General features: G+C 46.8%; 1 protein-coding gene across 1 annotated transcript; it reads right to left on the bottom strand.

Moving 5' to 3' along the window:
- Positions 1-3164: 3164 nt before the first annotated feature.
- Positions 3165-16764, bottom strand: LOC115098323 (ubiquinol-cytochrome-c reductase complex assembly factor 3). The gene is made up of 2 exons (XM_029614859.1): positions 16582-16764; positions 3165-4492 (listed from the first exon to the last, which is right to left on the bottom strand). The coding sequence occupies exons 1-2, from the start codon at positions 16747-16749 to the stop codon at positions 4364-4366; spliced, it is 297 nt and encodes a 98-aa protein (XP_029470719.1). The 5' UTR covers positions 16750-16764; the 3' UTR covers positions 3165-4363.
- Positions 16765-17340: the final 576 nt, after the last annotated feature.

The raw sequence follows: 17340 nt of genomic DNA, 5'->3' as shown, positions 1-17340 counted from the left end.
ACTGTGGCAATGCTGGGTATAATCCTGAATAACTAGAGGCATGAAGCATGGGATTCTCAGGTGCATACGCTGGGGGTTTCTGGGGCTCCTCAGTGTTTGTAGTAACTGAATCTCTCTGCCTATACCATAAATCAAATACCTGCAAATGCTTATCTAACGATTTCCCTTTCTTAGAATCTCTAATATATTTAAGCAATTGTAACAGCACAGAAGATTGTAATGAGCCTGTTGGTGGCCACATGAAATCTGATGATACTTTAGATGATTTCAGCCACTTACGGTGAAAGTCTGTGATGTCCTTACGATTAAGCGGATTAGCCTGAAAAACTGATTCTAACGGAGTTTTCATATTGTCCACTAGATGGCAACCCTATACCACAATCTACTTAACCCACACCAGTGCAAAAAATATATAGCTTATACCCCTATCCCTTTTTTTTTTTTTTTTTTTTTTTTTGTCTGTTTCTAGTTTAAGGCAGTCACAAGGACTGAAGGGGGGAAAAAAAAAAGTCAGAAAAGAGAGAGAACAAAATACCGAACTAAAACAAAATACCTGAATAAAATGAAACATACAATCACTATACATGTGCACACAAACACGCAAAAAATACAGATAATAAAATGAACATAATATGTCCATAAGCTGCTGTAGGAATATAGGTACAACACGCAGTACCAATGATAACACAAACCCCTCCAGTCGACGCAAGGACAGAATCCAAAGCTAACCTATTTTGCTGAGCAGTAATTGCAGTTGCTCTGAGCTCAGTATTGATAGCATTAAGACCTGCAGTAGTCAAATTAACAAACTATATCCATGGTATTTCAATTGCTTATCTCTGGGAAGTTTACTGTAACGACACATCTGTCTGCATGGGAAATGGATATGGGGATCCCTTGGGAAAGGGAGCAATGGGAGGAGTATATTTGCAACTTAGGGAAGATCTCCATGTCAGCGGCGATCTTGGAGAATCGGTGTAAGCTCCTTTACCGTTGGCATTATTCACCAGCCAGGATAGCGCGTTGGCTCCCAAGAGGTTCTCCCTTGTGTCGGAGACAGTGCTCTTATAGGCTCGTTTATACATATGTGATGGCATTGTCCAAAGATACAATCCTTTTGGGGGGAATGTCAGCAGCTTGTAGAGGATTTTGGGTGTACGGCTCCCCTTACAGATGGAGACCTGGCTATTGGGGCTCCCTTGCCCAGAACAAACTGATGAGAGACGAGCCTTACTTACATTTATTGCAACAGCAGCTTGCCTGCTGGTAGCAGCACAGTGAAAATCTACCAAAACACCGAGTAGGTCTCAATTACTCAACAAATTAAATCAAATTCAATACATGGAAAAACTGACAGCCAAAAGAAGAGATTCACTGCCTCAGTTTTATAGAATCTGGTCCCTAATGACGGACGATTTATAATGAGAAGGGGCGGCATTATTATTGTTTTGGTTTTTTTTAGGGCTTGGACCCCTCATTGAGCACTGGGGAGGAGGGGTTTTTGAACTATTTCTTATAACTACCAAGTTTATGCAACTGTTGTAACGGGTTCCGTATGATTAAGCTGGGGAGTTGGCGTGGGAGGGGAGGGGAGAGGAAGGGTGGAATAACCGAGAGGGGCGTGGTTTATTGGTTGGATTTCGGATCATGTCAGCACCATAGTCTGTACTTCACCTTTTGGTGTATATTATGGACGTATCTGAAAGTGGATGTTTATTGTTTATATGGTTTCATACTCCTCTCAATAAAAACTGTCAATATATATATATATTAAAAAAAACCCAACTCTGTGTGTGGGCAGATTATTCTCCATTCCTTTCCAAATAATTCCTAACATTAACTTGCTGATTTGATCAAGGGCTGCACAGGAGCTGAGGATTCCAACGTACATTCCACAATGACTCCCAAGAGCCTTTTCGTGAAGATGGAACTCGGCATTGTGTGCCTATACTTTGAATTATTTTTCCCTATGTGCGTCACTTTTGACTTTGTACTTAAATTGCAATTGCTATTTAGATTCCCAGTGCCCCAGTTTTGCAGGATCCTTCTGTAGTTTCTCAGTCTGCTTATATTTTAACTACTTTGAATATTTTAGCGTCATCTGCGCTTCTGATCACTTCATTCATTGCTTCCTTTTCCAGATTTAGATGTAGTACTGTATGTGGCTATTCTCTGCTGTACCCCCGCTGAATGAATTTCATATTTATTTACTTGTTTTTCTATACCCATGTTCAATTAGACATATCACACCGGTTCCAAAGACAGATAATAAATCCAAATAAACAACTTAACCATTGGTCCCAATTCAGCTCTCTAAGGCACTTTTTACCTTTCTCTATTGGAAGTTTCCTATTTTTTGACCAATTACCAAGCCACATTAAGATAAATACATATTTGGGATGAAAGTATACATGTACGTATATATTTCTTTTTTCCAAAAATTCATAGTATATGAACACAAATACTTGGAATGATAAACACTTTACCCTAATTTATACTATTTTAATAGATTTCCAATTTCAGTATGAAAATGAGAAATGCAAATCCCAGAAGCTTGTACACTGATGTGTAGGGAGATAAATATTAGTGCAGCAAACAATTAGTGCATTCACGACCCTGAGAGCTGTAAAATATACTATTGCAAATATGTGCAAAATGTTAATATTAACCACAAGAAATAGTCATTATGACAACGGATGAATTCATTATTTGTTTGTTTTTGACAGGTAGCTCAATTAGAACCAGACACCTGCAACTACAATGCCATGGACCTTCATTCCTGGCTCTCTGGGGTTTTATTTACTTCTATTCCTTCTTTCTCCTGCCTTGATCAGCTGTTAGAGCACCCAAAGTGAGAGACAAGTATTGAAGGTCTCTACGGAGTCTGATACATATTATCTTGAATTAGCCAGTAGGCATCACTGAAGCAATGGGCGGGACTCACTACTGGGAACCGGGAACACTGTGTCCTCGAGCGGCCCACGGAGCAGGAATCAGACCCAGAAAACAAACCTGAGCCTGCCACGTAAGAGCATGCATTGCTGCTGCTGTATCATCAGCTCAGCCCCAAGCATTAATATTGTGAAATCATTTACAAGTATGGCATAACCCACATCCAAAATAACAAGGTGTGACTCTAGAGCGTAACTTGGCATTAATTCACCAGAAACTGGTTTTTTTTTTTCAATTCAAATTTTATTGAATTCACCGGAAAATGTAAATACCTGAAAGGTATTACTAATGCACAGAAATCAAACCGTTTTCAATGGAAGGAAAACTGTAGGACAAGGGGTCATAACATGAAAGCCCCGAGAGAGTCAAGTCAGGAGTGACGTCAGTAAGTATTTCTTCCTGGAAAGGGAAGCGAATGCCCTCCCAGAGAAGGTAGTGAAGACAAACACGATAATGGGATTCAAATGGGCATAGGATAAAACGCAGGATTCCTAGCGGCTAAATGATGGAGATGAAGAAAAGAAAAACCCGTCTTGACTAGCATAATCTGCCCAGAGCAACAATTTCCCTCAACATAAAATCAAATAATAAAAAAAAAAAAGATTGGATGGACCGCTTGGGTCATTTTTTCCCAACATTTACTATGTAGAAGCTAGAGGGGTGCAAAAAATCATGCAGCACAGCAAACCTCCATGGGAAAGCGCCTTGGCTTTCAGCTATCCTTAAGCCCTACTCTCCTGCAAGAGCCTTGAGCTTGTCGCAGAAATCGGTTAGACGTGCGTTCAGCTGTGCTTCGGGAATCTGCCTTTTCAGTGGCTGCCCCCGACTGCTGGATCTGTCTGCCTGATGAGTTGCGAGCCCTGCCTTGTACTAAAACCTTTAAGGGACAGTTTGAACAAACATTTGTAACTGATCTCCTTTCACCTTGTTTTGTTTTGTTTTTTACATCCTTAAACAAATCTTTTAGTGTCTTTTAAGAGACAATTTGGGATACTGCTGTTTATAAAGTTCAGGTTATATTGTTTTATAGTTTGTTTATATTGATTTAATTTTATCGTATTAACTTTATTGATTTGTTTATTATGTGTTTCTTGTGAGCTGCTTAGGGCAACACATAGGCGACATATAAGTAAACTTAATCAACCAATATTCCTCAAGCTTTGCAAAATAAATGAAAATATTTGGCCAATCAAATGGCTTTTGCACTTTTGTAGACAGACATTTGTGCTTAGGAATAAGATCTTCCATGTAGGGAGGCCACAGTTTACAGAAAAAGTACACAGGATGTCAGAAACAGCCACAGTCCTGCCATGATTATACAGAGCCTGTACAAGACAAACATCTTCAATGAAGGTCGCATACTTCCTTGTGGTTGTTTATTAATGTCCTCTGGGAAGAAGTGCAAGTCCCTCTATTTCTTCCAGGGGGCTCTGTAAGTCACATTCTCCTTGGTCTCCGCTGCTGCTTTGATTGCCTCCAGTATCAGGGCATTCTGGCGTTGCTTCTCTGCCATCCGTGCAGGATTTGATTCGGGCAAATGCTGGAGGGGTGGGGAGAAGAGATTGATTAAGGGGCCTGCAAACATCATTCTGTGCTAACACCGAACCTCAAATCCACCAGAAGAGGAAGGGAAAAAAAAAAAAAAAAAGGAAAACATGGGGTTTGGTATAGGAAAATTGGTTCTTACCTGCTAATTTTTGTTCCTGGAATACTACAGATCAGTCCAGACTGCTGGGTTTTGCCTCCCTGCCACCAGATGGAGACAGAGAAAGTTTTACTGACACTGCATGTAACCTAGTGTGCCACCTGCTGTCCTTCAGTATTGACCTGTACCCAAGTCAAGACAACTCCCAAAATAACACTGAACCCAAACTCCCACAAGAAGCAGGGGGAGGGCAAATTATGAGCGGACTCTCCCTTCCTAACGGGTGGGTCTCTGGACTGATCTATGGTATCCAGTGTTAATTACAAATGGGCAGACAACATAAATTTAAAAATATCAATTGTAGTTATTAAAAGAAAAATTGCTGGAGTAAGGAAGCACAAGAAAAATTGTCTCAGAAAGCATATACACTCGCTCTATAATTTTCCAAGGAACTGGGGATTCTGCTCTGAAATTCTGCCTGTCATAATAAAGCAAAATGCCAGTCATGTATTTCCTCTTTTACTACTAATTTTTATCTTTCTTTGCTATCCACCCATTACATCCTAAATGCTTTTATATGGTAAGCGTAGTTCTCTATACGTGCTGACATTATACAGTCTTGGGCACCTGCCTGCCCTAGTGCTGGGTTCTTGCATGTCACCTGACACATGGACAAGAGTATGGCCTTCTAGAGTTTTCCACCATGCTCACACCAGGAAGGAAAATTAGCAGGTAAGAACCAATTTTCTTTTCCTGTTCATATCCCAGATCAGTCCAGACTCCTGGGATGTACCTAAGCTCCCTCAAACCAGGTGGAACCATAAGAGTCCTACTCGTAAAACCACTCCCACCAAAACATACGGAATCCGGAAACCAGACGTCCAACCAAAAGCTTCTGGCGAAAGTAGATAATGAAGAAGCTGCCCTGCAAATCTCCTGCAGGAACACATGTTGCGACTTGACCCAAGAGGTCGCCTAAGAATGAGACGAGTGAGCCCTCAACCCTTGAGGCACAGGCTGACTGTTACAAATATAGACCGAGCCAATCATGTGCCAATCGCCTCCTTCAGCCAAGGCACAATAATAGATGATATCTTTGACCCTTTCTTTTGACAACTCCACAGCACAAAAAGTTGCTCTGCGTTCCTAAAATGATTATTAACCTTCAAATACCTTAATAATGTCCATCTAAGCACCAAGACTCAAAGTCCTTTCACATGAGGTGCAGACAAATCAAATATCCAGAAAAGCCGTAAAATAAGGTTTGGCTATGATGGAATGCTAAAACAACTTTTGACAGAAAGGAAGAAAGGAAACATGCGCAATGATACCCCAGACTCTGAAATTTGCTGAAAGGATCTCTACACATCAAAGCTTGAAGCTCCAAGATAGTCTGAATAGACAGTCACCAGAAAAACCACCTTCAGAGTTATATCCACTATGGTTACCCTCTTCCGTAATTCAAATGAAGCCTCACACAGTCCTCTAAGCATAAGATCAAGGCTCCAAGAGGGATACATTTTTCTCACCAGAGGACATAAATTCTAGGCTCCCCAAAGGAAAAAAACTCAAGACAGCCAGAAGGGCAGACACAGACGACAGAGGACATTACTGCATTGCTCCTTGAAGACAGTCCAAGTCTGATACTTGCACTCTCAGAGAGTTAAAGGCCAGACCCTTGACCAAACATTCTAAGCGACACTGTATCCTAAGTAAGCTGCCCACTGAGAATGATACGCCAGGACTGGAAGACCCTCCACATCCTCACATACACATACATAAAGATGTGGAAGGTCGCCTGGCCTGCAATAAAGTGGTAATATCCTCTTCAGAATATCCCCTCTAGTTCAGCCATCCAAAGTGTATAAATTACCAGAGGACAAACCAAAAAGGCAGAAGATCTTTTCCTGCTTGTGCTCGCTTTCGAGGCAATAAGAAATTTCTTCAGAATAAAGGCTCATGGGATCTCATAGGCAGGGCTCAGGCAGAGTACAATCCGGAAGACAGCTCATTTGGGCACACGCCCTCCTGAGACCACTCTAGTCGGGGAACTTGGTGGTACAAATTCCTCACAAGAGAAAACACCATGCCCTACTCCATATCTAAAATGCATGCTGAGAAACTCTAGCAACTGAGAAGGTTGTAAACGGCTCTTGCGAGACGCCCAGAGATTCTCTTCTGTACTTTTGACCCAAATCAACCAATCGTCCAAATACAGATGGACCAGAATGCCTGCCTTGTGCAGAGACGCCACTAAATGACCTTGATCATGGTCCTGGGTGCAATAGCCACCTTGAAGGGCAGGGCCTGAAATTGATGACGATGTCTCAAAACGGTGAATTGTAGGGAATGTTGATGCTCCTGGCGATTGAGAATATGTAGATAGAGAAATTCTCCTGTTTGTACTGTCACCATTACGAAACGAAGAGTTTCCAATCAGAAATGAGTCTCAGGCAAAAGTTGATTGACTCCCTACATATTCCTGGATAGGTCGAAAGAATCCCTCTTCCTTCCTTCTTGGGAATGACCAAATAAAAGGAATAGCGCCATATCTTCTTGCAATCTGGGAACAGGAATTATGGCCTTCAAATCCAACAGCCTCCTAAACGTAGTCTCCACTGCCACTATCTTCTGTAGAGACTTGCATGGAGAAACCATAACTGCATCAGGAGGAATTGGGAGAAAATCTAGAGCCTGCCCGTCTCTTACCACCTCTAGAATTCACTGGCTTATCATAATCTGGTCCCACCTTTGATAGATGCCCATATATCTCCTCATCCAGTAGATGAGCCTGCACCCCTTTATTGCAAAGATCAAGTTGCTCTGGCTCTGGAGCCCACTTCCTTAGGAGGCATCGCAGGCCAAAAGAACTGAGATCTTCTGAAGGGACAAGACTTTTGAGAAATTGCTCCTCAAAGGACGAAACCAACTGGAATCCCTGGAGCCACCCTTCACACCAAAAGGACGCAATGCCATCTTCCTGTCCTGTGGCAATCGAGGAACCTTGTGTTCACCCCAGCTATTTGGCAAGTTCGCCAACTCACCTTGAGGAAAAGAAAACCCAAATTTCCCCAGGTTGCCCTTTAAGGACTTGGAAATAGTGCTTGCCGACCAATTGTACAGCTATAATTGGAGTCTAGCCACTATCGCGGAAGCCATACCCCTGGCAGTCATCCACACCTAGCCATAGCCACATCGGGTAATAATGTAGCTCCTGGTTGCGGCCCCAGGTTCCATCACTGATTCACCATTGAACTCACTCCTTGTGTCTCCTGAGAGAGACGCAAACCAGCTCGAGCCACCAGGCAGCAGGAAATAGCAATCTGTAAATTTGTCATGGTTTCAAAGTTCTAGTTAAGGATAGCCTCAATCCTCCTTTTTTGATCAGCTTTTAGAGCTGCCCCTCCTTCCCCTGGGATGGTGGTTGGCTATATAACAGCACATACCAACGCAACAACCTTCAACTGCTCCCCTGCCTTCGGTTCCAAGAGGTACAAACTCGCCAAAGTTCGTCCCTCTTTTTAAAACTTGCCTCTGAGGCATTCCACTCAAGGTCACTTTACCCTTGAATTGGAGAGGGAAGAAACAGGACGCTTTACTTAAAGTGAACAATACAGGATCCTTCGATTACAAGCTTGTAGCATCATCCCGGCCACACCGAATGTCTTCAGGATCCGAGTGTAATGTAGCTCTAAAGCAGGTGTAATTTCTCCCCTTTCAAGAGGTGAGAAAGACAATTCCTCATCATATGTATCCTAATCCACATTCCCCTGAACATCTCCAGGGAGTCTCCCTGCAGCATTTGCCTGCAGTGGCTAACAAACATGAGGCCTGAGCATGTGATCCTTTCTTAGTAGGTTGCTTTGCCTTTGCCGGGCACCCCTACCGTAAGGCCGGCAGGGTCTGGAAAAATTCTACCCAGGAGGAGGGTGGATGTATACTGAGGCTCATAGGCCTAAACCTGGCCCTCTCCGACCTTTCTCTCGGGGATGCCTCTGTCATCGGGAACAAGGAGGGAGGAGAACTGACCACTGCCTCACCTCCCACTCTACCCCCTCTCCGAAGACACAATAGGTTGAGGGGGTAGAGTGGGAGGTGAGGCAAACATCAGCAAATCTCTAGTAGCCAAATTGCCTTGAGCATCCCAATAGCGCTGACACAGGTGATTGCCCTCAGATGGTAGGTCTCACAGATAGCAAGGCACTTAGACATGTTCGTCTCCGGCACCTAGCTCTCCTGAACTTCGGTTTTAGGTGGCTTCCTGTGTGCACACCAATGCCGCCCTGGTATATGCTTGCACCCACAAGGATGCGGGCAAATACGTGCTCAAGTCTAGGTCGCGGCTGTACACGCACAAGTACCGCGGTTGTACATGCGGCCTTACGTGCACAAGTACCCACGCATTTGTGTGCCCACCTCAGTAAACCGCTATGCGGCTGCCAGCCAATCTCCCCCTGGACTTCCCCCAAGAGAGACTGAGAAAGAGAAATTTGTCCCTACTAGCCTATAACTCAGGAGTGGGCAAGTCCGGTCCTCGAGGGCTGCAAACCAGTCGGGTTTTCAGGATACCCCTAATGAATATGCATGAAATAGATTTCCATACAACTGAGGCAGTGTGTATGCAGGTCTCTCTCATGCATATTCATTAAGGATATCCTGAAAACCCGACTGGTTTGCGGCCCTCGAGGACCGGAATTGCCCACCCCTGCTATAACTGCTGGGTGGGGAACCCCCTGCATGCAACTAGCTTTCTCCTTGCAGGTACTATCAAGAGGCGCTTGAACCTGCCCCACAGATCCCACCTCCCTACTTCTACTGGGCACGAATAATATGATTAACATATTTATCATGGCCCCTTGAAATTCCCCCCCCCCCCCTTTGTGGGAATACTATCCCTCCAGCCTTGACGATGAGGGGGAAATTCTACAACGGATGCCTCTGGGCTTCAACTGTAGTGGAAGCGATCACAATAGCGCTTCTAAATTTCGCTGCAAGTACTGAGAACCTGCGATGGCCTCACTGTCGTTGGCTTTCTCTCTCCACTCTCCGCCCTGAAGAGTGAGCACACAGGCGCTGCCCCGACACAGCCTACACTGAGCGCGACCGACAGGCCTGATGCTCTGGGACTCCTCTTCCAGACTTCAACGGGAGTGCGCACCATTGCTGCGTAAATACGTTCTGCCTGGTGCAGAACCGCAGCCTAACCCACTCCTTTTCCCACCAAGCGCTGCAACCAGCACTTGTCCTCCCGCTCTCAATGGGCTGAACAAAGCGGCAAGGGAAATCAATCCGGTTGCAAACGTTCAACAGGTCGCCAGCAAACTTCCGCTCCTGCCTCTAGCAAGAGCAAGCACATCAGATTGCTCTTGTATTTTTTCCAAATAAAACAAATCGTTTGATCGGAGCAATCCTGCTCGCATGATGCAGCCGGACCCACATCGCTCGCACTCGGCTCCACAGGCCGAGCGGAACGAATCAAGTGTCAACGCCTAGGTCCCTTAATATGCCCAGCCACACAGTAGCCACCTGCAAAAACAACCTCCCTGTGGTGAACACACTGCACAGAAGCCAACCGCTCGGCTAGTTCCCTGGCTCCAAGCAATTTTTTGTTGTTTTTACAAAGGAAAGAAAATACTTCCCTGTCAGTAGTCTTTGCCTCTGAAGCCACCACAGGGAGCGCAGCCAAGCGGGGAAAGGCATGAGGGATCTGGCACCACCGGATTTCAGGCACAGGCATGAGGGATTCAGCCCCACTGGATTTCAGCATTCTCTCAGAGCAGAAGCACACCAAAGGTCACCAAACCCCTGCTTGCCCATCTCAACCAGGAAGGATGGGCCCACCAGGACCTAACAACCTCCTGAGAGGACCCTTTCAAACTTCTGCCTTCTTTCTGTTTTTTTTTAATACTCTAGATTGCAGGTTTTGCACCACCCGCTGGAGACAGAGAAATACTGAGGGACTGCAAGTGGTACATCAGGTTATATAAAGTGTCAGTAAAACCTTCTCTGTCTCCACCTGTTGGCAGGGAGCAAAACCCAGGAGATTGGGCTGATATGGGGTATGAACAGGAACACTGTAAACAAGGGAGAATAGATGGCCTACCTGGTAATGGGAGGAGCACTGCAGAAAAAAGTCTATCCTGTGTACAGTGAATAACATTCTGCCAGATTTTCCCTACCCGTGGGAAAATATGTCAAATGTAAATGTAACAATATTATAATATAAAGACAATTTCTCTTTCATTGTGTTCTTGTCACAAGTCAGTGAGGAAGTGCACAGAATTCACAAATTCATAGGAATCTGATAGAAGCTAGGATGTGAACATTTCTGCTATGACCCTTGGAACTGGGCAGAAAAGGAAAATTGGTTCTTACCTGATAATTTTCGTTCCTGTAGTACCACAGATCAGTTCAGACTCCTGGGGTTTGCCTCCCCTCCAACAGTTGGAGACAGAGAAAGTTTTCCTGACGCTGCCCCATAACACGAGATGCCACCTGCAGACCCTCAGTATTGATCTGTACCCAAGCCAAAATCCAAATAAACACCAACACCATAACTAACATCCCCTGAACGAGCAGTGGGAAGTGGAAAACCTAGAACAGAAAACCGTGCCCACACTAACCAAACCTGTGCCATTCTTCAGAGAAATCACACAAAACAGATTGAGTGGACTCTCCACATTTCCCTTTCCTCCAGTGGGCGGGATTCTGGTCTGATCTGTGACACTACAGGAATTAAACCAATTTTCCTTTCCCTGTACGTACCCAGAGTAGCCCAGACTCCTGGGATGTACCAAAGCTTCCCTAAACGGGGTGGAACTGCGAGAGTCCCGCTCGAATTACACTTTCACCAAAGCCCAAGGCCTCTGGGGCCTGGACATCAAAACGGTAATGCCTGGCAAAAGCGTGCAATCGTTTCCTAGTAACTGCCCTACAGATCTCTTGTGGCAAAACTTGCTGACACTCGGCCAAGGAAGCCACATGAGAACGGGTAGAATGAGCCCTTAGCCCCTCCGGGACAAGGCGACCCCAACAGATATAGGCGGAGCTAATAGCCTCTTTCAACCACCGCACAATTGTGGCTCCTATCACCTTATGACCCCTTTTTGCACCACTCCATAGCACAAAAACATGATCTAACAAGTGGAAGCTGTTTGTGACCTTCAGGTACTGCAACAATGCACATTTTACATCCAAACGTCACAATTCTTATGCCTGAGGCGCCATAGGATCCAAACTTGGGAAGGACGGAAGCTCCACCGACTGCTTTAAGTGGAATGACGACACCACCTTCCGCAGAAAGGAAGGAACTGTCCTCAAGGAGACCCCAGAATCCAAAATTCTCAAAAAAAGGCTCCCTATATAAGAAGGCCTGAAGCTCCGAGATCCATCAAGCCAAACAAATTGCCACCAAGAAAACCACCTTCAAAGTGAGATCTTTCATAGTAGCTCATTTCAGAGGTTCGAACGTAGCCACACACATGCTCTTAAGGACTACGTTAAGACACCAGAAAGGACAAGGCTTCCACACCGGAGGACATAAATGCTTTGCTTCCCAGAGAAAATGTATCACGTCTGGATGTGTAGCTAAAGGTGCCCCTCAAACCTTACCTCAAAGACAGTCCAATGCCGCCACCTGGATCCTGAGGGCATTAAAGGATAAACCCTCTGCCAAACCCTTTTGCAGAAAGGCCAAAATATGTGCCACCGAGGCTTGCATAGGATCTACCCCTTGTTCTGCTCACCAGGCCTCAAAAACTCTCCATACCCTCACAAATGCTAAAAAGACGACTGCAAGAAAGTACCGATGACCCCTTGCGAGTAACCCTTATTCCTCAATCGCTCCCTCTCAAAAGCCAAGCCGCTAGATAAATTTGAGCCACCTGATCTGAAAATATGGGGCCTTGACACTTAATCAACTGCTAGGTTGATCAAGTCTGCAACCCATGGACGCCTTGGCCACTCTGGCGCAACGAGGATCACATCACCTGGATGGACCTCTATGGTTGCAAGACCTTGCCCACCAGCGACCAAGGCGGAAACATATACAGGACGTCCATCGGCTCCCCATTCCCTTCTTCAACTGAAGAACCGCGGGGGCCTTGGCATTGCAGAAGGTCGCCATTTGATCCATGCACAGCGTGCCCCATTTGCCACTGATGAGGCACTTCGCTTCCTCTGACAGCTCTCATTCTCTGGGGTCCAGCTGTTGTTGGCTCAGAAAATCCACTTGCACGTTGTCTGTACCCGCTATGTGAGAGGCTAACAGCGCTAGATGTTGCTCTGCCCAGCTGATTAGATCCCAGGCTTCCTGAGCCACTGCCCGACTCTTGGTGCCACCCTGTCGGTTGATGTAAGCCACTGCCGTCGCATTGTCCGACAAGACTCTCACCAGCTTCATCTGCACCAGGGGCAGAAACGCCTGTACAGCCAAATGAACGGCTCTCGTCTCTAAGCGAATGATGGACCACAAGGCTTCCTCTGTCAGCCACTGCCCCTGAATGGACTGGTCCTGACACACCGCTCCCCATCTGGAGAGACTGGCATCAGTGGAGACAATCGTCAAGACCGGGATATCTAGGTCCATACCCGTCTCAACTTGTCCAGAATGAACCACCATGAGAGACTGGACCTGGCAAACTCCTAAGTGGAAGAGGCAGCTGAAACTGTTCTGACCACAGGTCCCAGCGGGATAATAAAGCAGACTGTAGAGACCTCACATGAGCAAACACCTATGGAACCAACTCCAAGGTGGAAGCCACAGACCCGAGAACTGGCAAGTAATCCCAGACCTTGGGTACCTGCTTTCTCAATCTGCGAACTTGAGCATACAATTTGAAAATCCACTTTTCAGTGAGGAATACTTTCCCCACCTTGGTATCGAAACACACCCCCAGGAATTCCAAAATCTAGGAAGGGAAAAGATGACTCTGGGATAGATTGACTATCCAGCCCAACGATCTCAGGCATCAGAGGACTAAGTCCACAGCCTCCCGGCAAAGGATTTCTGATTTTGCTCGAATCAACCAGTCATCCAGATAAGGGTGTACCAAGACCCCTTCCCTCCGAAGAGCCACAGCCACCACGACCACCACCTTGGTGAAGGGCGCAAAACTGAAAATATTCTCCCAGAACCATGAATCTCAGATATCTTTGATGATTGGGCCGGATTCTTATGTGCTAGTACGCTCCAGTCAAATCCAGAGACACCAGGTACTCCCCCTTGTGCACCGAGGCACAAGGGGGAGTACCTGGTGTCTCTGGATCACCAAGCACAGTTTCCATTCGAAACCAAGGAACCTTTAGAGCCATGTTCACCTTTTTTAAATCGAGGATTGGGTGGAACATGCCCTACTTCTTGGGAACTATGAAATAAATAGAATAGGGGCCTGTCTCCCGTTCCTCCAGGGGACAGGAACAATGGATCCCAGCATGTAAAGACGCAAACGGTTTCCCACATTGCCAATTTCTTTTCCTTGTAAGTACACGAGCAGAGCAGGAACAAATCTCTTAGCAGCCAAGCAAATTCTAAAGCGTAACCTTGTTTTATCAAGCTTAAGACCCACTGGTCTGACGTAATCTTGGCCCACTCCTAATAAAACAGAGCCAACCAGCCCCCCTATCACTAGAATTGCGGAGTGGACCAGCCTCACATCATTGGGTGGATTTGGCTCCACCGCCTCCCTGGGAGGAGCCATCTCTACCCAAGGACCCTTTCCCTTTTGGCTTATCTTCAGGCAATATATGAACCTTATTCTCCCCAAGAAGCTTGATCATCTCCTTCAAGTTCTAACCAAAGAGCAATTTCCCCTTGAAAGGCAAAGCTCCCAACTGAGACTTGATGAAATGTCGGCCGACCAATTCCTCAACCAGAAGACTCTCCAGGCCGAAACCACCAACATCATTGTCCTGGAGGAGGACCTAACAAGATTATACAACGCATCAGCACCATAGGCCACCACAGCTTCCAGCCACTCCGCCTGGTGCATCTCAAATTCAGACAAGGACCTGTCTGCTTGCAACTGCAGTACTCAGCGCAAGCCCACCCTCAACATGAAACTGCTACACACAGCCGCTCGAATGCCAAGGGCAGACACCTAAAAAATCTTCTTGAGGTGCACTTCCAGCTTCCTATCCTGAAGGTCTTTCAGAGCTATAGATCCGGAAACTGGAATAGTCATCTTTTTAGTAACAGCCAAAACTGATGCATCCACCTTTGGGACCTTCAGGAGCTAAAGCGTATCCTCTTGCAAAGGATACAACTTATCCATAGCTCTGCTGCCCTTCAGGCCTGTCTCGGTTAGCACATAAACACCAATGTGCTAACCGATTTGTGAAATGGAAAAGACCATGTTGGACTCTAGAGACCAGACATGACCGGGTCCACTTCTTCCAGCCCCGATTCCTCTTGCGGGATCTTTATACCCAGTTCCTTCAGAACAGTGAGTATCAGGGGATCACCTTGGGATCAACCTCTTCCACAACTGGGCTCTTGGTCAGCACTTGATCTGGATCCTGATCCACCAAACCCGGATCCGACCCTGATGGGTCCTTTGCCTGCGGGTCCTCCGCTTCTGAAGCATCGGAGCTCTATGAGGTGGTAGTCAGTGCCCAGGCCCCTGGAACCTGCTGGACCCTCGTAGCCCTCTCAGCCCGAGAGGGCCTGGCCCCCTTTGCCAGCCTTGGGTGCACTGAAGCCCCCTGCGCAGTTCTAAGCCGCCCATGGCTTTCCTGGCCTTATAAGCTTTATGCAGTAGGAGAACAAAATCAGAGGAAAAGGTAGAAGAGGCATCTGAGTCCTCCAGGGGATCCTCCTTGTCTCCTGAATGAGGCGCCTCAGCATCTTGACCTCCCCGGAGGTCTTAACCACTGGGGATAAAGGAGAAGAGAAATTCCCCTCCCCTTCCACGGCCCACGTTCCCATGTTAGTGGGAAGGCATCATCCACAGGCTGCCTCGCTGGTGAGAGCTTCCCAGGCTCGTGGCACCTAGGCGAAGTCACTGCCATCATCCCCAAAGTGCCCTCTCTGTCGGAGAGCACCGGGTTCACACGTCTCCACAAACTGACCAACATGAACCGTGTGGCATGACACCTGGCGCCGAGCCACGGCAACAGAAGAGCAACCGAAGGAACGGTAAATAGAAACTGGGCCAACCAATCGCCTAAGAGGAGGAGTCTGAGTAAAGCGTGCCGACCCACGGCAACCCGTTTATTCCCTTTGCCTTTAATTTGTTTTGTTTTTTTTAAAGAAAGCTTTAATCAATCTAAGAAATCAACACTTCCCTTGAAGAAGAATGGCTGTAGGCTCTGACCATCCTGCAGGGCGAGGGAACTAGGACCCTCAATTTTCTCACCATCCAGTGATGATGGACAGAGCAATAACCCCTGCTCATCCGCCTCACAGACCGGGGGGGGGGGGGGGGGGGTGACCCCCCCGGACGTAACAAACCCCTGGGAGCAAGCACTCCTTAATCTTCCAGTCTCACTTTTTTTTTTCCTTCAAAACTCAGACTGCAGGCTTTGCATCTCCATCATCTGCTGGAGACAGAGAATACTGAGGGTCTGCAGGTGGCACCTCGTGTTATGTGGCGGCGTCAGGAAAACTCTCTCTGTCTCCATCTGCTGGAGGGGAGGCAAAACCCCGGATTCTGGACTGATCTGGGGAAGTACAGGGGAACCAGCATTTCGGTTCACAGGGGCAGCAACTCGAGTGGGGATCTGAAGTGACCTTGTGCCCATCCCTCTGAGCCACTCAGTCTCCACAAGGACATAATTAGTGCCAGGCAGTGTCGAGTTAAGAAATGATGTCCACGGGGGGGGGGGAGAAAGAGAGCCCACAGACTGCAACCCTTGCAGTCACCTGCCGACTCCACGTTACCGGGGCTCAGGCTGAGCCAGGCCTGGGCTTACCGCAGTGCATGCTGGGAAAGGAGAGTGAAAGCGAGGGTTTCTTAGTATTACACATGTAAACCCCTTCCCTTTACCCGCAAAATTTCCTTCTTGCGCTCCTCTCCGGGAGCTGCCACGACCCACAGCAAGAGCCCGAGCCCTGAACTCCCGGCCAGGACTAGAAAACTGTACGCCAGCTGCCGCCCCAGCGCCATCAGACCTCCCAGCACCAGCGAGACGCAGCCAGAGCAGCCCAGGACCATAGAGCGCACGGGCCAAACATGGCCAAAAAAACCATTGAGAGGAAAATCTAGACCAGAGTGGCTAGAAACCATCGAGAGCAAACGCCACAGGAGCTGCAAATCATAGAGAGCGAGGGCTAGACTTTCTCTCCTTTGTAATTTTATTTATCTGCCATTATACACTAAACATATACTTTTTCTCTTGGGTTTTTTTTCAGTGTGTGTATCATTTTGCAACACATATGCATTGCCAATAAAGTTTCCTTACCCTAAAGTCACACAACCTGGGCTGGGAACTCTCCGAGTTGAGAGCCATTTCTCCTGCTTTCAGGGAGAGAGAACCCAAGATCGCTGGGTCCTAAAATTCCCCGGCTTTCTCTCAGCCAAACTGCCTCTTTCTCGTCTGTACTGAGGAGGAGCAGGCGGGAGGCAGGCACAAGCTTTGCTGCTAATTCTCGCCTCCTTTCTCTGATTGGTTATGGCTCTGAGAATGAACCAATCAGCAGCTAGAGGTAGGGACAGCACTGTCTTCATCTCCAGTTCTGCAAGGATATCGAGGAGGAAGGAGAGAGAGATCAAAGCCATGGGGAACAGAAAAACCAAGGGGGGGGG

This window comes from Rhinatrema bivittatum, chromosome 8 (genome assembly GCF_901001135.1).
Source record: "Rhinatrema bivittatum chromosome 8, aRhiBiv1.1, whole genome shotgun sequence".
Taxonomy (NCBI): domain Eukaryota; kingdom Metazoa; phylum Chordata; class Amphibia; order Gymnophiona; family Rhinatrematidae; genus Rhinatrema; species Rhinatrema bivittatum.
Note: the sequence above shows the minus strand (reverse complement) of the source record. Positions and strands in the feature narration are given on the sequence as shown.